This window comes from Marmota monax, unplaced genomic scaffold (genome assembly GCF_021218885.2).
Source record: "Marmota monax isolate L192 unplaced genomic scaffold, Marmota_monax_Labrador192_F-V1.1 WCK01_AAM20220418_F8-fsc00014, whole genome shotgun sequence".
Classification (NCBI taxonomy): Eukaryota; Metazoa; Chordata; class Mammalia; order Rodentia; family Sciuridae; genus Marmota; species Marmota monax.
In genome coordinates, this window is record NW_026695222.1 from 34710925 (window position 1) to 34725843 (window position 14919).

Sequence of the window (14919 nt, forward strand, 5' to 3'; positions counted from 1 at the left end):
CCACGGAGTTAGCCTCTGGGGCCAATGATAATAGCTAGGCAGGGACCAAGAGCTTCCTTTGAACTGGATCTCCAGTGCCCTACAGCAGTGTGTTCCAAAACATGGGTATCACAAAAGAGAAAATGTTTGGTTTTGCCTCAGCCGTGTATTATTAGAGAGGAGGCGTCATCCTGCAGGAGCCCAGCTGCACACAATAGGACAGGGCGAGGGGCAGACAAGAGGAGGACAGGACGCCTTGCGCTCTCCTGGCTTGGCCAGCAGAGACAACCAGGAACTGAGTCAGTCTGTCCTGGGGATCCTTCTCCTCACAGCTCCCTGGGGAAGGCTGTGCCATCCTGGCTGGACTCGGACTCATGGCTCTGGTCAGAGTCATGCCACCCCCGGCTCTGAGGCTCCCCCTGCTCCTCTGTGTGCTGCTGCTGCCGCTGGAGGCCCAGGGAGGGTACCGTGGACGTAAGTGGGCCCCAGGTAGGTGACGGCTGTGTGGGTACACGGGAGGGACAAGAGGGACCCATCTTGGAGGACCTGGGCACGGTACCTCTCTGCACACCCAGCATGGACTGCAGCACTGTGGAGGCTCTGGGCTGTTCCAACGCCTGGCGTCCAGCCTGTGACCCAACCTGGGAATAGTGATGGTGGAGGAAGGCCCTGCACCTCTCCTTCCCCCTCCATTCCAAAGATCAGGAACAAATGGTACATGCTGAGGGGAAAGTCTAAGGGGCCAACAGGACATGATTCTTTGACCTGTGCACATCTGTGGGGACACGCAGAGGTACTCAGGGGCTGGAGGTGGTGGAGAAACGGTGTAGGTGTGGAGAGAAAGACACTGGGTGGGAAGATAGGAAGACAGAGCCAAGGTGAAGTTACCATCCAAGGGAACAGAAGGGTGGCAGTGTCAGGCGAGCCACTGGAGGAGCAGGTGCTGGAGAATGACCCTGAAGAGGGGAGAGAGGGGCAACAGGCAGGCTCAGCCTCCCCTCTGCATCTGCAAATCCTGCAGGGTGGGGAGGCTTGGGAGATGTCTAGGCTTCTCTGAGGTCCCAGGGCCAGAGTGTAGACTCCATGGGGGTGACTTCACCACGGCCGTGTCTGTGGGGGACAGGTCTTTGGTGGATGTGTGTGCAGGGACCCAGGCCGACCAGCCACTGATGTCTTCAGGGGAGGTGGGGTGTCAGGGAAGGGTGAGGATTTAGGACACTGCTGATTCCCAGGGTCTGGTGAGGGCACAGGGGAGTTCCCAGGAAAGTGCAGGAGCGTGGTGGACGGGTGCTGGGTCTCAGATTCCTGGAGAGTTGAAGCTGGAGAAGGAGGCTCTCTAGGCAGCTGCCCCCACCCAGCGGCTCCTGTTTCTTTTCAGCGTCCCCGTGGACTCCGGAAGCCGCGGCCTGTAAGCAGTGGCCCAGTGCTGAGCGCTGCAGCCTCCGCTGTTCCTATTTCCAAAACTGTCAAGTAAACAGCACGTGCTGCTTGACCTTCTGTGGGAGCGTTTGCCTGAGCATCCTGTGAGCAGGGGCGGGGGGCTTGCTTCCTGCCCCCCATCCCTCCTCGCAGAGACTGAGTCCCCCGAAGCCTGAGGACCTCTAATCCCAGCACAAGACCATCAACCACAGAGCCACCTCCCCAGGTCTGAACCCCTGGTCCCTGTCAAATAAACTGGAATGGCACCTGGCCTCTTACTCCCACAGCGATGTGCACCCAGAACCCCAGGCGACCGGCAGCACCCCGCCTCCCCTGGCCCAGGGCTCCACTCTCCTCCTGGTCGTGCTCTCTGCTCTGTCCCTTTGCCACACACCCCACTGGGCCCAGGAGGCTCCGCTCCTGCTGCTCTGCCCACTGAACCCCTTCTCCCGGTGGGCAGACTGCTCACGTGCAGCTCCCCCAGTGCTAAGGAGAACACGGCTCACCTGGAGCCAGAGGACCCGGTGAAGCATCAGAGGTGGAGGGAGAGCCTGGGCCTGGGAGGGCCCCAAGCGGCTTTCCTGGCCCATCCCGGCCCCACTCCCCCCATCTCCTTCTCAAGTTCAGATCAGGGTTTCTTTCCAATGAGGACAGTGAGTCCCGGAGACTCAGAGACTGAGGGGCTACGCGGTGCCTAGAGAGGACGTCTGGTCTGGACGGCCTTTCTGCTCACTTCCACGCGTCCTCTGAGACAGGAGGCCGCGCAGGAGGGCCTGCAGCAACCTCTCCTCACAGTACCCGCCCCCACCTACACGGCCACTCCTGTGACGGAGCCTGACCTCGGGCTGGGATCTGAGGCTCCAGGCCCTCTGCTTCCTGAATGTTCCTTACTGACCCCAAAACCCTTCCTGTGTGCTCTTGTTCTCTTTTGATCCAGAGGAGCCCAAGGTGGTGGGAGAGGTGGTCCATGCTGAGGTTCAGGGTTAGCTGGCACAGGTGTCCAGGGCTCTTGCCTGGATCCTACTGTTAGTGGAAATCGATCCCTGGGGGACAGTCTCTGCTCCTGGGTGAAGTCACAGTTCCTGTGAAGGATCCTGGGGCTGGATCCAGGGCTGGGTGACATGCAGCCACCTGGGGCATGGCCTCAGATGTGAAGAGACCTCAGGCAGGCAGGCCGGCCCTGCCCAGGGCATCTGGGCTGCCCGAGGCTCCAGCCCAGTGCTGGTTGCTGGGCTGCTCAAAGTAGAGGGGCAGAGGGGGAAAACTCCCCCCGACCAGAGCCCCTGACCTGCCTCATAAGCTCACGGGGCCCCAGGTATTTCAGGCTCGTCTCCACCTCTGACAAGGGCTGCTCTTGCACAAGGGGACCTCAGCAAAGATGCATGACCAACCACCAAGACAGACGTCACTGAAGTCGCTGGGCAGTAAGACCTGCTGTGTCTCCCTCCCACAGCCTCACTTTCCAAGCACCTTTCCAGGCCAAGGGGTGAGGGAAGTGCTAGGCTGACCATTCCCTCTCACTGGCTCAGGACCAGGGAGATGGACCTGACTAGTATGGGAGGCAGCCCTCGGGACACCCCTCAGTGCCCCAGAGACCCAGAGGCTGTACCCAGGTGCTGGTTGTGGAAGGAGTCACTCCTTCCTGGTCATGGCTGTGCTCTGCCTCAGGTGGAAGCATCTGTGTGTCCCCAGGTTAAGTAGGGCATGGGAGCGAGGACGTAGGACTCCTGGAGACCAGAATCTCGTGGAGGCAGAGGAGGAAGCCAATGGGAGTCTGCCAGGCTCTGGTCTCTAGATGTCAAGTTCCGGCCTGCAGAGGAGCCAGAGGGGTCTGTTGGAGACCAGGGTTGCCACGGCTTTGCGTTTTTGTTTTCCTGTGCCCCAGATCTGCTCCTTTCTCTATGTGATTAAATGAGAAGATTCTAGAAGGATCTTCTTCTCCTCACACACCTGCACCTGAAATTCACAGATGGGTGTTACCAACACCATCACCAGCAAGGTGTGTCCTACTCCTACCTCTGGTAGCAGTCTGCCTCCTTCCAAACCCAGGCTGCCTAATTCATGCACAACAGTAAGTCATTTGAAATGCAAGGGATGGGTTTAGTCTTGAACAGAGTACCAACGACTGGGAAAAGTGCATCAGACAAAAGCCTACATTGGAGGAAGGAGAGCCTCTTCAACAAATGGTGCTGGGAAAAGGGGAAATCCATATGGAACACAATGAGATTAAACCTCTAGGGCTGGGGATGTGGCTCAAGTGGTAATGCGCTCTCCTGGCATGCACGGGCGCTGGGTTCAATCCTCAGCACCACATAAAAATAAAATAAAGATGTTGTGTCCACCAAAAACTGAAAAATAAATATTAAAAAATTCTCTCTCTCTCTCAAAAATAAATAAATAAATAAATGGGATGGATTCAAACTAAAAAGCTTCTTCTCAGCAAAAGAAACAATCATTGAGGTGAAGAGAGAGCCTACAGTATAGGAGCAAATTTTTACCACACACATCAGATACAGCACTAATCTCCAGGATATATAAAGAACTGAAAAGATGATACCAAAAAAAACAAACTACCCAATCAATTATGAACTAAGGAACTGAACAGACACTTGTGAGAAGAAGATATATAAGCAATCAACAAATATATAAAAAACTGTTCAACATCTTTAGTAATTAGAGAAATGCAAATCAAAACTACTCTAAGATTCCATTTCGCCACAGTCAGAATGGCAGTTACCAAGAATACAAGCAATAATAAGTGTTGGTGAGGATGTGGGAAAAAAGATACACTCATATATTGCTGGTGGGACTGCAAATTGGTACAACCACTTTGGAAAGCAGTATGGAGATTCCACAGAAAACTTGAAACGGAACCACTTGACCCAGCTATCCCACTCCTTGGTCTACACCCAAAGAACTTAAAATCAGCATACTATAGCAGCTGAATTCACAATAGCTAAACTGTGGAATCAACCTAGATGCCCATCAATAGATGAATGGATAAAAAAAACTGTGGTATATACACAATGGACTATTACTTAGCATTAAACGAGAATAAAATTATGGCATTTGCGGGAAAATGGATGGAGTTGTAGAATATTATGCTAAGTGAAGTTAGCCAATCCCCAAAAACTAAAGGCCAAATATTTTCTCTGATTAGTGGATGCTGATCTATGATGGGGATGGGGCATAGGAAGAATGGAGGAACTTTGGATTGGGCAAAGGGGAGGGTGGTGAGAGGTTATCGGGTAGGAAAGATGGTGGAATGAGATGGACATCACTACCCCAGGTACATATATGATTGATTGAATGAATGACGTTCTTGGTCACACGTTTCTGAATAACCAAAGAATTGAAATGTTGTGCTCCATTTGTGTACAATGAATTGAAATGCATTCTGCTGTCATGTACAGCTAAGGAGAACAAATAAAAATAATGGTAAAAAGAAAAGCGTATAGACAAAATACCATTAGAATATATACTACACGTGGCATTCAAGAACAATCTTCTCTCCAGATGAAGTTGTTCCTAACTCTGAAACTGTAAAGTTACATTTTTAAAAAGTATACCCATCTGATCTGGGGTGGTGGCTCAGTGGCAGAGTGCTTGCCTAGCATGTGTGAGGCACTGGGTTTGATCCTCAGCATCACATAAAAATAAATAAATAAAATAAAAGTATTGGATCTATCTACAACCAAAAAAAATATTTTTAAAAGAATACCCATCAGTTAACATATCCACTGTTTTGGGAAGAATTCTCTTCTTGAAAATCTTCAGAGAGGGGTGGTAAAATGGGGAAGCCAGACTCTAAGTCATAGTGCATTAAACTTCTGATTTCTGAAATCATTCTGAATTGGTTTTGCTGGGTAAGGTTGCCCCTTAACATGTTGATTCAAGGATTCTATTCACTACATGGTAGTCTGGTGACATCGATGCCACCTGCATTGCTACCACCCAAGATGACCACCCCCACCTGCTCTCTGCAGCCACACTGCTCTGCCTTTGGGACCTGCTGTAGGAGTAGGCTATTCCTCACTCTGTGGTGCTCTTGGTCACATGTTTCTGGAGTTTCAGAAGAGTGGAGAGTCCCGCAGGCACAGCGCTACCTCTATGCAGACACGTGAACCGCAGAAATTCATTTCTACTCCACCAAGAAGCCCCCATGTCGTGTTGACCTGGACACAGAAACATTGAATTGAAATCCACAGGGCACCTTATAAGAGTTCTGACCTGGGCAGAGTAGGCCTTGGTACCTTCCTTTCTATGGCCTGAGTATTCCTGGATTAAAGAATTGCTGCTTCCTGTTGGTAGTTCTTCTCATTCCCCATTCCTCCCAACTTCAGACTCAAAGCTCTGGGGATATCTAGAGGAGTCTGTTGAAGTAGACTTCAGTTACTTTGCATCATTTCTGTATTCAGAAGGTTTTAAAAAATCTTTCATTGAGTATTTTTTTTTTTAACTAATTAACAAGGCTCAGATGAACTGCCCTGCTCCTGTGGAAGTCACGTACTGGAACACGAGATTCCTTATGACACCAGTCCAAGCAAGACGACCTTACACAAATTCATAGGGGAACTTAAGAAGAACGGTGTTACCACAACAGTAAGAGGATGTGAAGCAGCCCGTGACGTTATTGTAGAGAAAGAAGGCGTCCATGTTCTCGATTGGCTTTTGGTGGTGGTGCACCACTGTCTGACCACATTGTGGACGACTGGTTAAATCTTGTAAAAATAGGATGGGCCCGGAGGCTCGGTGGAGTGCACTGGCCTAGCCATGGGAGCTATCTGGGCACACCAGGTGAGCCTAGGGGCTGCCTCTGCTTGGGGGGCCTGGAGGCAAGGTCCACAGGTGCTGGCCTAGTGACTGGGGCTTCCAGGAACAGCACAGAGCCTGATTCCACCCAGGCTGGTTTAGCACTGAGGCAAGTCTGACGTAGACTTGTTTATAATTTATTTTTACCAACAGTTAGAAACCTGACTCTTATTATCTCCCAGTTATTTACTTGCTTGTTTGATCTTGTTTACATGTAAAGTTGTTTCAGAACTGTTAACACAAACCTCCATGAAGCATTTACCAGAGACCTGCTCTCCAAAAAACTCAATGAAAGGCCTGCTTGCCAATTCCCCATGTTGAAATGGCAAGTGAGAAATAAACTTTTATTCTAAGAAGCCCAGGAGATTCGTTTATCAGTTCTAAGATTATTAAATGGGGTGGCAAAAAAATTGTAAGCTTATGTACATTGTGGGGTGGAAACAATTTTGGGGATTATAATAAAGGTAGTCAGAGATAGTAGGATGAAGGGGGAAGGAAAAAAAATCCCCACTCTTGGTAAATGTGTATATTTATCAAAGGTTTCCTCCGGCTCACTTCTCAGTAAGAAGAGCTCAGCAGTCCCACGGTCCCACAACACTGCCCTGGGTTCTCTTAAACATCTCCCAGTGGACATAGGTGGTGGGCCAGTGGGAAGTCCAGATTCTCACGGGTTTTCAAGGTTTTCCTGTAAGAGAAAGAGAAAAAATTTAGACAGAAGCCAAGAAACTCTGAGAAACAAGCATTAATCCCCAGGCTTGACTGTGCCCACACCTGCCAGCCGACAGGCAGGAATATCTTAATGTAACAACAGAAACTGTCCACCCTGGACCAGGTGAAGGGTAGGGACCTTTGGGCCTGGCTAAGCCCAAGGGGCCCACAGGAAGTCTGACTGCGGAGGCAGCGGTCAGAAAGCTGGACTAGCAAAGCGGAAGAGCCCTGCACAGACATTGATTATATAAGGAAAGAGGCTGTGGCCTCTCAGCTCTTTCTTCACACTTTGTATTTGCCAGTGAACTGCTTTCCAGGTTTCGGGGACTTTTGTCTCCTACTATTTTTGTGTCTTGGGTTTGGGAAACTCTAGTCATCTGTTTGGGAATCATGGGCTCTGAAGAGAGGGCGGTCGTGGGTGAAGGCACAGACCCAGCCACGCATCTCCCAACTCACTTTTTCCCAGCAGATGTTACCACAGTAGGTCCAGCAGCACACGTGGTTTTTTTGTGCACATTTGAAGGTCCTTGAGCACTTCTGGGCACAGTCTACTATGTTTGGCTCTCCTGAGCACTCCTCGACCAGCAGGTCATCTCCTGAAAGTGGAACTTAAAGAGGTGGGTAAGGCTGTGTCATTGCCAGACCTAGGAGAAGAAACCCTCCATACACTGCTCCTTCTAGAATCTTTGCCCCCAGCCCCCAGCAAGGTATCTATCTGCCTAAAAAGAAAATTCCCTTTCTGAGCCTCCTCAGCTCCCACTCAGAGCTGCCTCTTCATGGACCACGTTGTCCCCTCCCCCAGGTCCCACCAGTGTTGCAGGTCCTGGGCCCTCTTTGAGCCGCCTGGAGACCAGACTCCGCAAACCCCAGCATTCATGCCTCCTCCCGTGAAATCTGTGCTAACTTAACAGGAGATTTCAGGGTCTGGCCGGCAGAGCAGAGACCCGACTTTCTCCCTCCTTCTCTTCCTTGCTGACTCTGCCTTTCAGAACTCGGTCTCTCTCCAAATTCTTATCTCTCTTGGTAAATTTTCTTAGTCTCTCCAGTGATTTCATTTTATTCTCGTGCCTTTTTGCCATCTTGTCACATTCTGAAAGGTGTGTGTACATTACATGCCCATTTGGTCCTCATCAGAGTGAACATATTAGGGCAAGAGCTTATGGAACTATGGAAAGTAGAACAGCTAGGTATCGTCACCCAAACTCAAAGACGTTGGGAATCATCATCTCCAGAGCTTACAGAATTTGTATAATGTTGAAAGATGCTCATTGCTATTTTCAAGGTGGGAAGAGGGGACACCAAAGGACCTCAGCTTGGGAATGTCTTGGATCTCTGTGCGTATAAAAGTGATTCTCCAGCGGGTGATTCTGGGAAGTGGGTCCTGAGTCAGATCCACCAGACGTGATGCCCCTTCACTTGCTCAGGAATGAGCACTGCCCTCTCCTTCTGTTCCCAATGCAGTCTCACCACCTACCATCATGTTTTGACTTCATTTCTCCCAGCACGGACAGCAGCTCCACACAGAGGAATGTCAAGTACAGGGGTATCCGGGACTTCATGATGCTGACCACGTGAGCAGAATATGCTGCGAGGGAGATTTTTTTTCCTTCCCAGTTGATGCTAGAGATCAAGCGGTAAAGAGAGGGAGGTAAAGGGTGGGTAAAGAGAAAGTGCTCATAGACTTTCTTCACACTTTATCTTCTGGGTGTCCTCCCTCGCCCTCTACCACCCACCACAGACTCACACCTTAGTGGAGAGCCGCCTTTGCCCCACGCCATCTTTTCATCTCACAGCATGCTTTCCTTTTTCCTGAGTAAAATATTTTTTAAATGTGTTGCCTTCCCTTGATTAAAAGATAATTCAGACTCGTCTTACAAAATACTTAAAATATAAAACGCACAAAAAAGAAAGTGAGATGTTTCTAGTAACTTACTGTTTGGGCATATGGTATTTCATTGTATATATGTGCATAGATAGGTATATGAATCGTTTTATAAAATGGAAATCACATGTATATTTTTTTTTTCATTTCAACTTAAAGACTCCCTTTGACACTTCTTGTAAGGCAGTGTAGTCTGGTGAATTCCCTCTTGTTTTTATTTAACCTTTCTTCAGTGTATCTTTTTACTTTTATGGACACAGAGTTGTACGTAGTCATGAGGTACAAGATACGTTTGATTCATGAACCCACTGGATAATCATCAACTCTAGTAATCAGCATATCCATCACCTCAGACCTCCATTTCTTTATAGTGAGTGCATTCAGATCCCTCTCTTCTATTTTGAGATATGTAATGAATTATTGTTCATTGTATGCACCCTGCTGGGTCCAAGAACACCAGCCCCCTTCCTTCTCCTCAAACAACCATTTTGTACCCACTGACCAACCTCTCCCCATCTCGACTCCTTTCCCTTCTCCTCGGCGTCTGCTAAACACTGTTCTACTCTCAACCTCGATGGTATCAACTCTTGGGATTTCACTTATGAGTAAGATTGTGAGGTGTTTGTCTATCTGTCCCTCACTTATTTCACATAACATAATGTCCTCCAAGTCCAAATGACAGGATTTCATGCATTTGATGGCTAATAGTATTCCACTGGAGATATATATATATATATATATATATATATATATATATATCTGGGAAACATCATCTTCATAGCTTACATATATACGTAAATATATATAAAATGTTTTCTTTATCCATTCAACTGCCAGGACTTTTATTTTGAATATTGTGAATAATACTGCAACAAACATGGAAATGCAGGTGTCCTTCCAACATACTGATTTCACTTTCTTTGGGGATGTACCCAGGGGTGGGATTGCAGATTGTATCATAGTTTTGTTTCTAGTTTTTTCAGGAACCTCCATACTGTTCTCTATCATTGCTCTACTAATTTACATTTGCACCAACAGTGTGTACATTTCCTCTTTGTCAACATATTCACTAGATCGTTATTTTTACTTTGTCTTTTTGATAATAGCCACTCTCCCTGGGATATGATGGTATCTTACCATGGTTTTTATTTCAGTTTCCTTAGTGATTAGTGATGTTGAGCAGTTTTTCATACATCTCTTGGCCATTTTTATATCTTCTTTTAAGATATGTCTATTCATATTTTAACCTCTTTTAAAACTGGGTTATTTTTGTTTGTTTGTTTTGCTGTTGAGATTTTCTTGGTTGCTTAGGTATATAGTTTGTAAATATTTTCTCCCGTTCTGTAGGTTATCTCTTCGTTGTGTTGATTGCTCCTTTGCTGTGCAGAAACTTTTTGGTTTGATATGGTATTTGTCAATTTCTGTTATTTTTATCTGTGTATCTGGGCTCCTAACCAAAAAATTACTGCCTGGGGCCAATGACCCAATAATTTTCCTTATATTTTCTTTTTTTTTTCCCATTATACAAATCATTCATTGAATGGAAATGAAGAATATAGAGAATGATTAGTTGCTTAGTTCAATGGTACACTCATGCACATACATAAACCCACACACTTGAGATGCAGAAATGCTATGTAGAAGAGAACATACAAAACTTGGTAAAATTTAGATGCCATTAATTTTAAGATACTCTATTAACTTCTTTACAAGAAATGAAAAAAAGTCTGCCACTTATATTATGAAATATTCATGCTTGTAAAATACTTCACAACTTCATAGATATGAAGGAAGCACTTTTACCTTAGACTCTATGAAATATGGTACAAATAAACAATAAAATAAATTAGGTATATGGGTTAGTGATGACATGTTAAGTTACAGAGATTCTGTACAAGTGAGAAAAAAGAAAACTTTCAAATTATATATTATATAATATGTTATAGAATTTTATATCTTATAACTCTTCAGATGTGGGAGGTTTTATCACTCCTATGGTTTTTTTTCTACATCTTCCTAAATGATAAACTAGAGGGACATTTATTATTATTAATATTTTTGCTAGTATGTAAAATTTTTTTTTAATTTTTTTTATTGGTTGTTCAAAACATTATAAAGCTCTTGACATATCATATTTCATACATTAGATTCAAGTTGGTTATGAACTCCCAATTTTACCCCAAATACAGCTTGCAGAATCACATCGGTTACACATCCACATTTTTACATAATGCCCTATTAGTAACTGTTGTATTCTGCTACCTTTCCTATCCTCTACCATCCCCCCTCCCTCCCCTCCCATCTTCTCTCTCTACCCCATCCACTCTTTTTTTTTTTTTTAGAGAGAGAGAGAGAGAGAGAGAATTAATTTTTTAATATTTATTTTTTTAGTTTTCGGCAGACACAACATCTTTGTTTGTATGTGGTGCTGAGGATCGAACCCGGGCCACACGCATGCCAGGCGAGCGCGCTACCGCTTGAGCCACATCCCCAGCCCTTCCCTTAGATTTTCCTTCTCATAGTTTTATATCTTATTTTTAAGCCTTTAATGTCTTTGGAGTTTATATTTGTGGCTAGTAAGAGATAGGGATCTCGGGGGCTGGAGCCATGGCTCAGCAGTAGCACACTTGCCTGGCATGTGTGAGGCACTGGGTTTGATTCTCAGAACCACATATAAATAAAAAAATTTTAAAAGTCTATCAACAACTAAGACATAGGAATCTCAGTTCATTGTTTTTCATGTGGACATCCATTTTTCAGAGCACTACTCATTGAAGAGACTGTTCTTTCTCCATTGTGGGTCCTTGAATCTTTTATCAAAAAACAGTTGGCTATAAATGCATGGGCTCTCTCCATGGATATGTCTGTTTTTATGACAACACCATGCTGTTTTGATTATTATAATTTTGTGGTATATTTTGAGGTCTGATAGTAAGATCTCTCCATTGTGTTCAAGATCACCCAGGTGATTCAGAGTCTTCTGTGGCTCTACACAAATTTCAGGATTATTTTTTCTAAGTCTGTGAAGAATAACATTGATAGTCTGATGGGATTGTCTTGAACCTGTAGATCACTTTGGATAGTCTGGATAATAATAATATTATTGTTAAAATATTTATTAACAACAGTGAATATTAATTCTTGAGGATAACTTTTCATTTATTTATATTCTCCTTGATTTCTTTCATCAATGTTTTGCAGCTTCTGTTGTGGAGATTTTTCACATCTTTGTCTAAATTTATTGCTGAATATTTTAATTTTTTTGTAGTTATTGTAAAAGGAATTGTCCTCTTGATTTCTCTTTCAGATAGTTTACTATTAGCATATAGAAATGCCACTGAATTCTATGTGTTGGTTTTGTACCCTACAACTTCACTGAATTTATTAATTCCAATGACTTTTTTATGTGGAGTCTTTAAGGTTTTCTGTGTATAAGATCATGTCATCTGCCCACAGAAAATTTGACCCTCTCTGTTCCAGTGTGGACACCCTGTATTTCTTTCTCTTGCCTAATTGATCTGGCTAGGATTTCCAGTAGCAGGTGGTAAAAGTGGGCACATTTGTCTTGTTCCAGAACATAGAGGAAACGCTTATAATATTTCCCCATTCAATTATTATCTGTGAGTTTTTCATATATAGTCTTTATTTTGTTGAGGAACGTTCCTTCTACACCTAATATGTTGTTTTTCACAATTGTATTAAATGCTTTTTCTGCAACTATTAGGATGAACATATGGTTTTTGTGCATGAAATTGTTAATGTGGTTTATGAAATTTATTGATTCGCATATGCCAAACCATCCTTGTATTGCAGGAGGAATCCCCCTTATTCATAATGAATGATCTTCTTAATGTGCCACTAAATTCAGTGTGCTAGTATTTGGTTGATCGTTTTTGTTTCTATTTCATCAGGGATTTTGACCTATGGTTTTCTTGTTTTGTTATGTCTTTATCTGGTTTTGGTATCAATGCAATGCTGACCTCAGAAGTAGTTTGGAAGAATTTCCTCCTCTTCAATCTTTTTGAGTAGTTTGAGAAAAACTGATATTAGTTCTTTAAACATTTGGTAGAATTCTGCAGTGAAGAGATCAATCCTGGGCTCGTCTTTGTCGGAAGACTTTCCATTTCTGATTCAGTCTCGTGGTTTATTGTTTGTCAGTTCATGTTTTCTATTTCTTCATAATTCAAGTTTGGTGATTCATTTGCATCTCTACTTCTTGTTTTCAATTTTCTGTCTTAATCTGTTTTCTGTTACTAATACAGAATACCTGACACTGGGTGGTTTAGAAAGAAAATAAATTTTTGTGGTTCATGGGCATGGAAGCTGGGAAATCCAGAGCCCAGAGCCAGCGTCTGCTTGGCTTCTGTTGAGAACCTCATGGCAGACGGCAAATGGGTACATGAGGAAGAGAGAAGAAAAGAGAAACTCTCATGATAGCTTCCCCATGTCCATGGAAAAAGCATTGATCATTCCTGAGGGCTCTGCCCCCATGACGCAAACCCCTTCCACGAGGCCTCACTTTCTAACACTGCCACATCGAGCAATTAAGATGCAACATGAATTTTGAGGACAACCCCTATTTAAACTATGGCAAAGAAAGATGACAGATATTCCCTGAAATTCTCTCCCTTCGCCACCGTACTGAAGATTGTTGGTGCTGTCTAGACACGGGCACTGGGGTCCGAGGGGCCTGGGCTTGATTCTCAACCCTAATACATTTAAATCAACAGAAGTTATGCGATTGACATAACAGTTTCTCCATCTACAATGTGAGTTCTATTAATGTCCACAATGCAAATGTTGAATACACAAAGCACTTGGCATAGGGCCTGGCTCACAGTACTTGCAAAATAAATGTTGGTTATTATTATTAAACTTAGACTTCTTTTTCTCCCCGCAGAAGGGTAAAGGTTATTAAATCTCATTGACTTTGTTGTGGACTTCAAAAATTTTTTATCAATTATTTATTTAATCTACTCGAAATAAATTCTTACAATTGAGTAAGGTTCTACCTTCATTTATCCAGCCTAAATTCATTCAACCTACAAGGATTTATGTAAAGTGACTGCTGTAATCTAGGAACTATTACAAGGACTGAGGGTACAGCTGTAAACCCTCCTCTCATTGAGCTCACTTCTAGCAGAGGGGACTGGGAGTAAAGAAGATACAGAAAAGAAATACCCAGTGTATCATATAGATATTGGTGTGAAGAAGAACAGAATGAACTAGGAAAGGGTGTGGGATCTGCAAAGTAAACACAGTGTATGCAGAATAAATGCTGCCTCTTGTTTTAAGCAGCTCATGGTGGAGCTGGGGCTTGAAAGGAGGTTAAGCATGGTTTGGTTTGGTTTTTAATTTTGTTATAGTTGTAGATGGGGACAGAATGTCTTTATTTATTTTTACGCGGTGCTGAGGATAGAACCCAGTGCCTCCCACATGCTAGGCAAGCCCTCTGCCACTGAGCTGCAGCCTTAGCCTTAAGTGTTTTTTTTTTTTTAAAGTCCCAGCCCTTCTTTACTACTCTCTTATTCCCAGCTGTTTTTTTCCTCTCCTGGAGGAAGATAGAAGACACAGATGCAAGGAGAAGTCAATACAAAAGAGAAGTCTGGATATTATGTAGTCATGGAAGGCATCATGGAACCTTTCCCTGCAAGTGAACCATTTCCAAAAAAGTCTTTATTTTTGCTTCAACATTTTCAACCAAGCAGAAGAAAACCTACATGCACTACATGCATTCATTGAAATCCCTTCAAATCTCAAAATTGGGAATTTGCAATGTGCAAAATTTTATATATAGAATGTATTTATTTATTTAAGGTGCAAATCTTCTGAGATGAGCTAAATTCATTTTCCTCTTGGCATATATGAAAGATTATAAAAAATATCAATAAATTTTGAGCCACTTGAAACTTTAAATGAATTGCCTTTAATTTAAAAAAATAAAATAAATAAATAAATTTTAAAAAATTATTATTTTTTGGAAATAACTTCAAAGTTGCAAGAGTAAGAATAGTGCAAAGATCATCTATTGACCATTTACCCAGATTCACCTATTTTTAAGGATTTACCTCTGTTGCTTCCTCTCCGTTTCTGTCTCTATGTCTCCCTCTCTGTCTCTC

General features: G+C 44.0%; 2 protein-coding genes across 2 annotated transcripts; one reads left to right on the top strand and one right to left on the bottom strand.

The window, feature by feature from the left end:
- The first annotated feature begins 257 nt into the window (after positions 1–257).
- Wfdc10b (WAP four-disulfide core domain 10B) lies at positions 258–1789 on the top strand. The gene is made up of 2 exons (XM_058575461.1): positions 258–468; positions 1358–1789. Exons 1-2 carry the CDS (start codon positions 354–356, stop codon positions 1504–1506), a joined length of 264 nt encoding a protein of 87 aa, XP_058431444.1. The 5' UTR covers positions 258–353; the 3' UTR covers positions 1507–1789.
- Positions 1790–6874: 5085 nt separating this feature from the next.
- Positions 6875–8696, bottom strand: Wfdc11 (WAP four-disulfide core domain 11). Its single transcript, XM_046433091.1, has 4 exons — positions 8665–8696; positions 8393–8538; positions 7375–7514; positions 6875–6895 (listed from the first exon to the last, which is right to left on the bottom strand). Exons 1-4 carry the CDS (start codon positions 8694–8696, stop codon positions 6875–6877), a joined length of 339 nt encoding a protein of 112 aa, XP_046289047.1.
- Positions 8697–14919: the final 6223 nt, after the last annotated feature.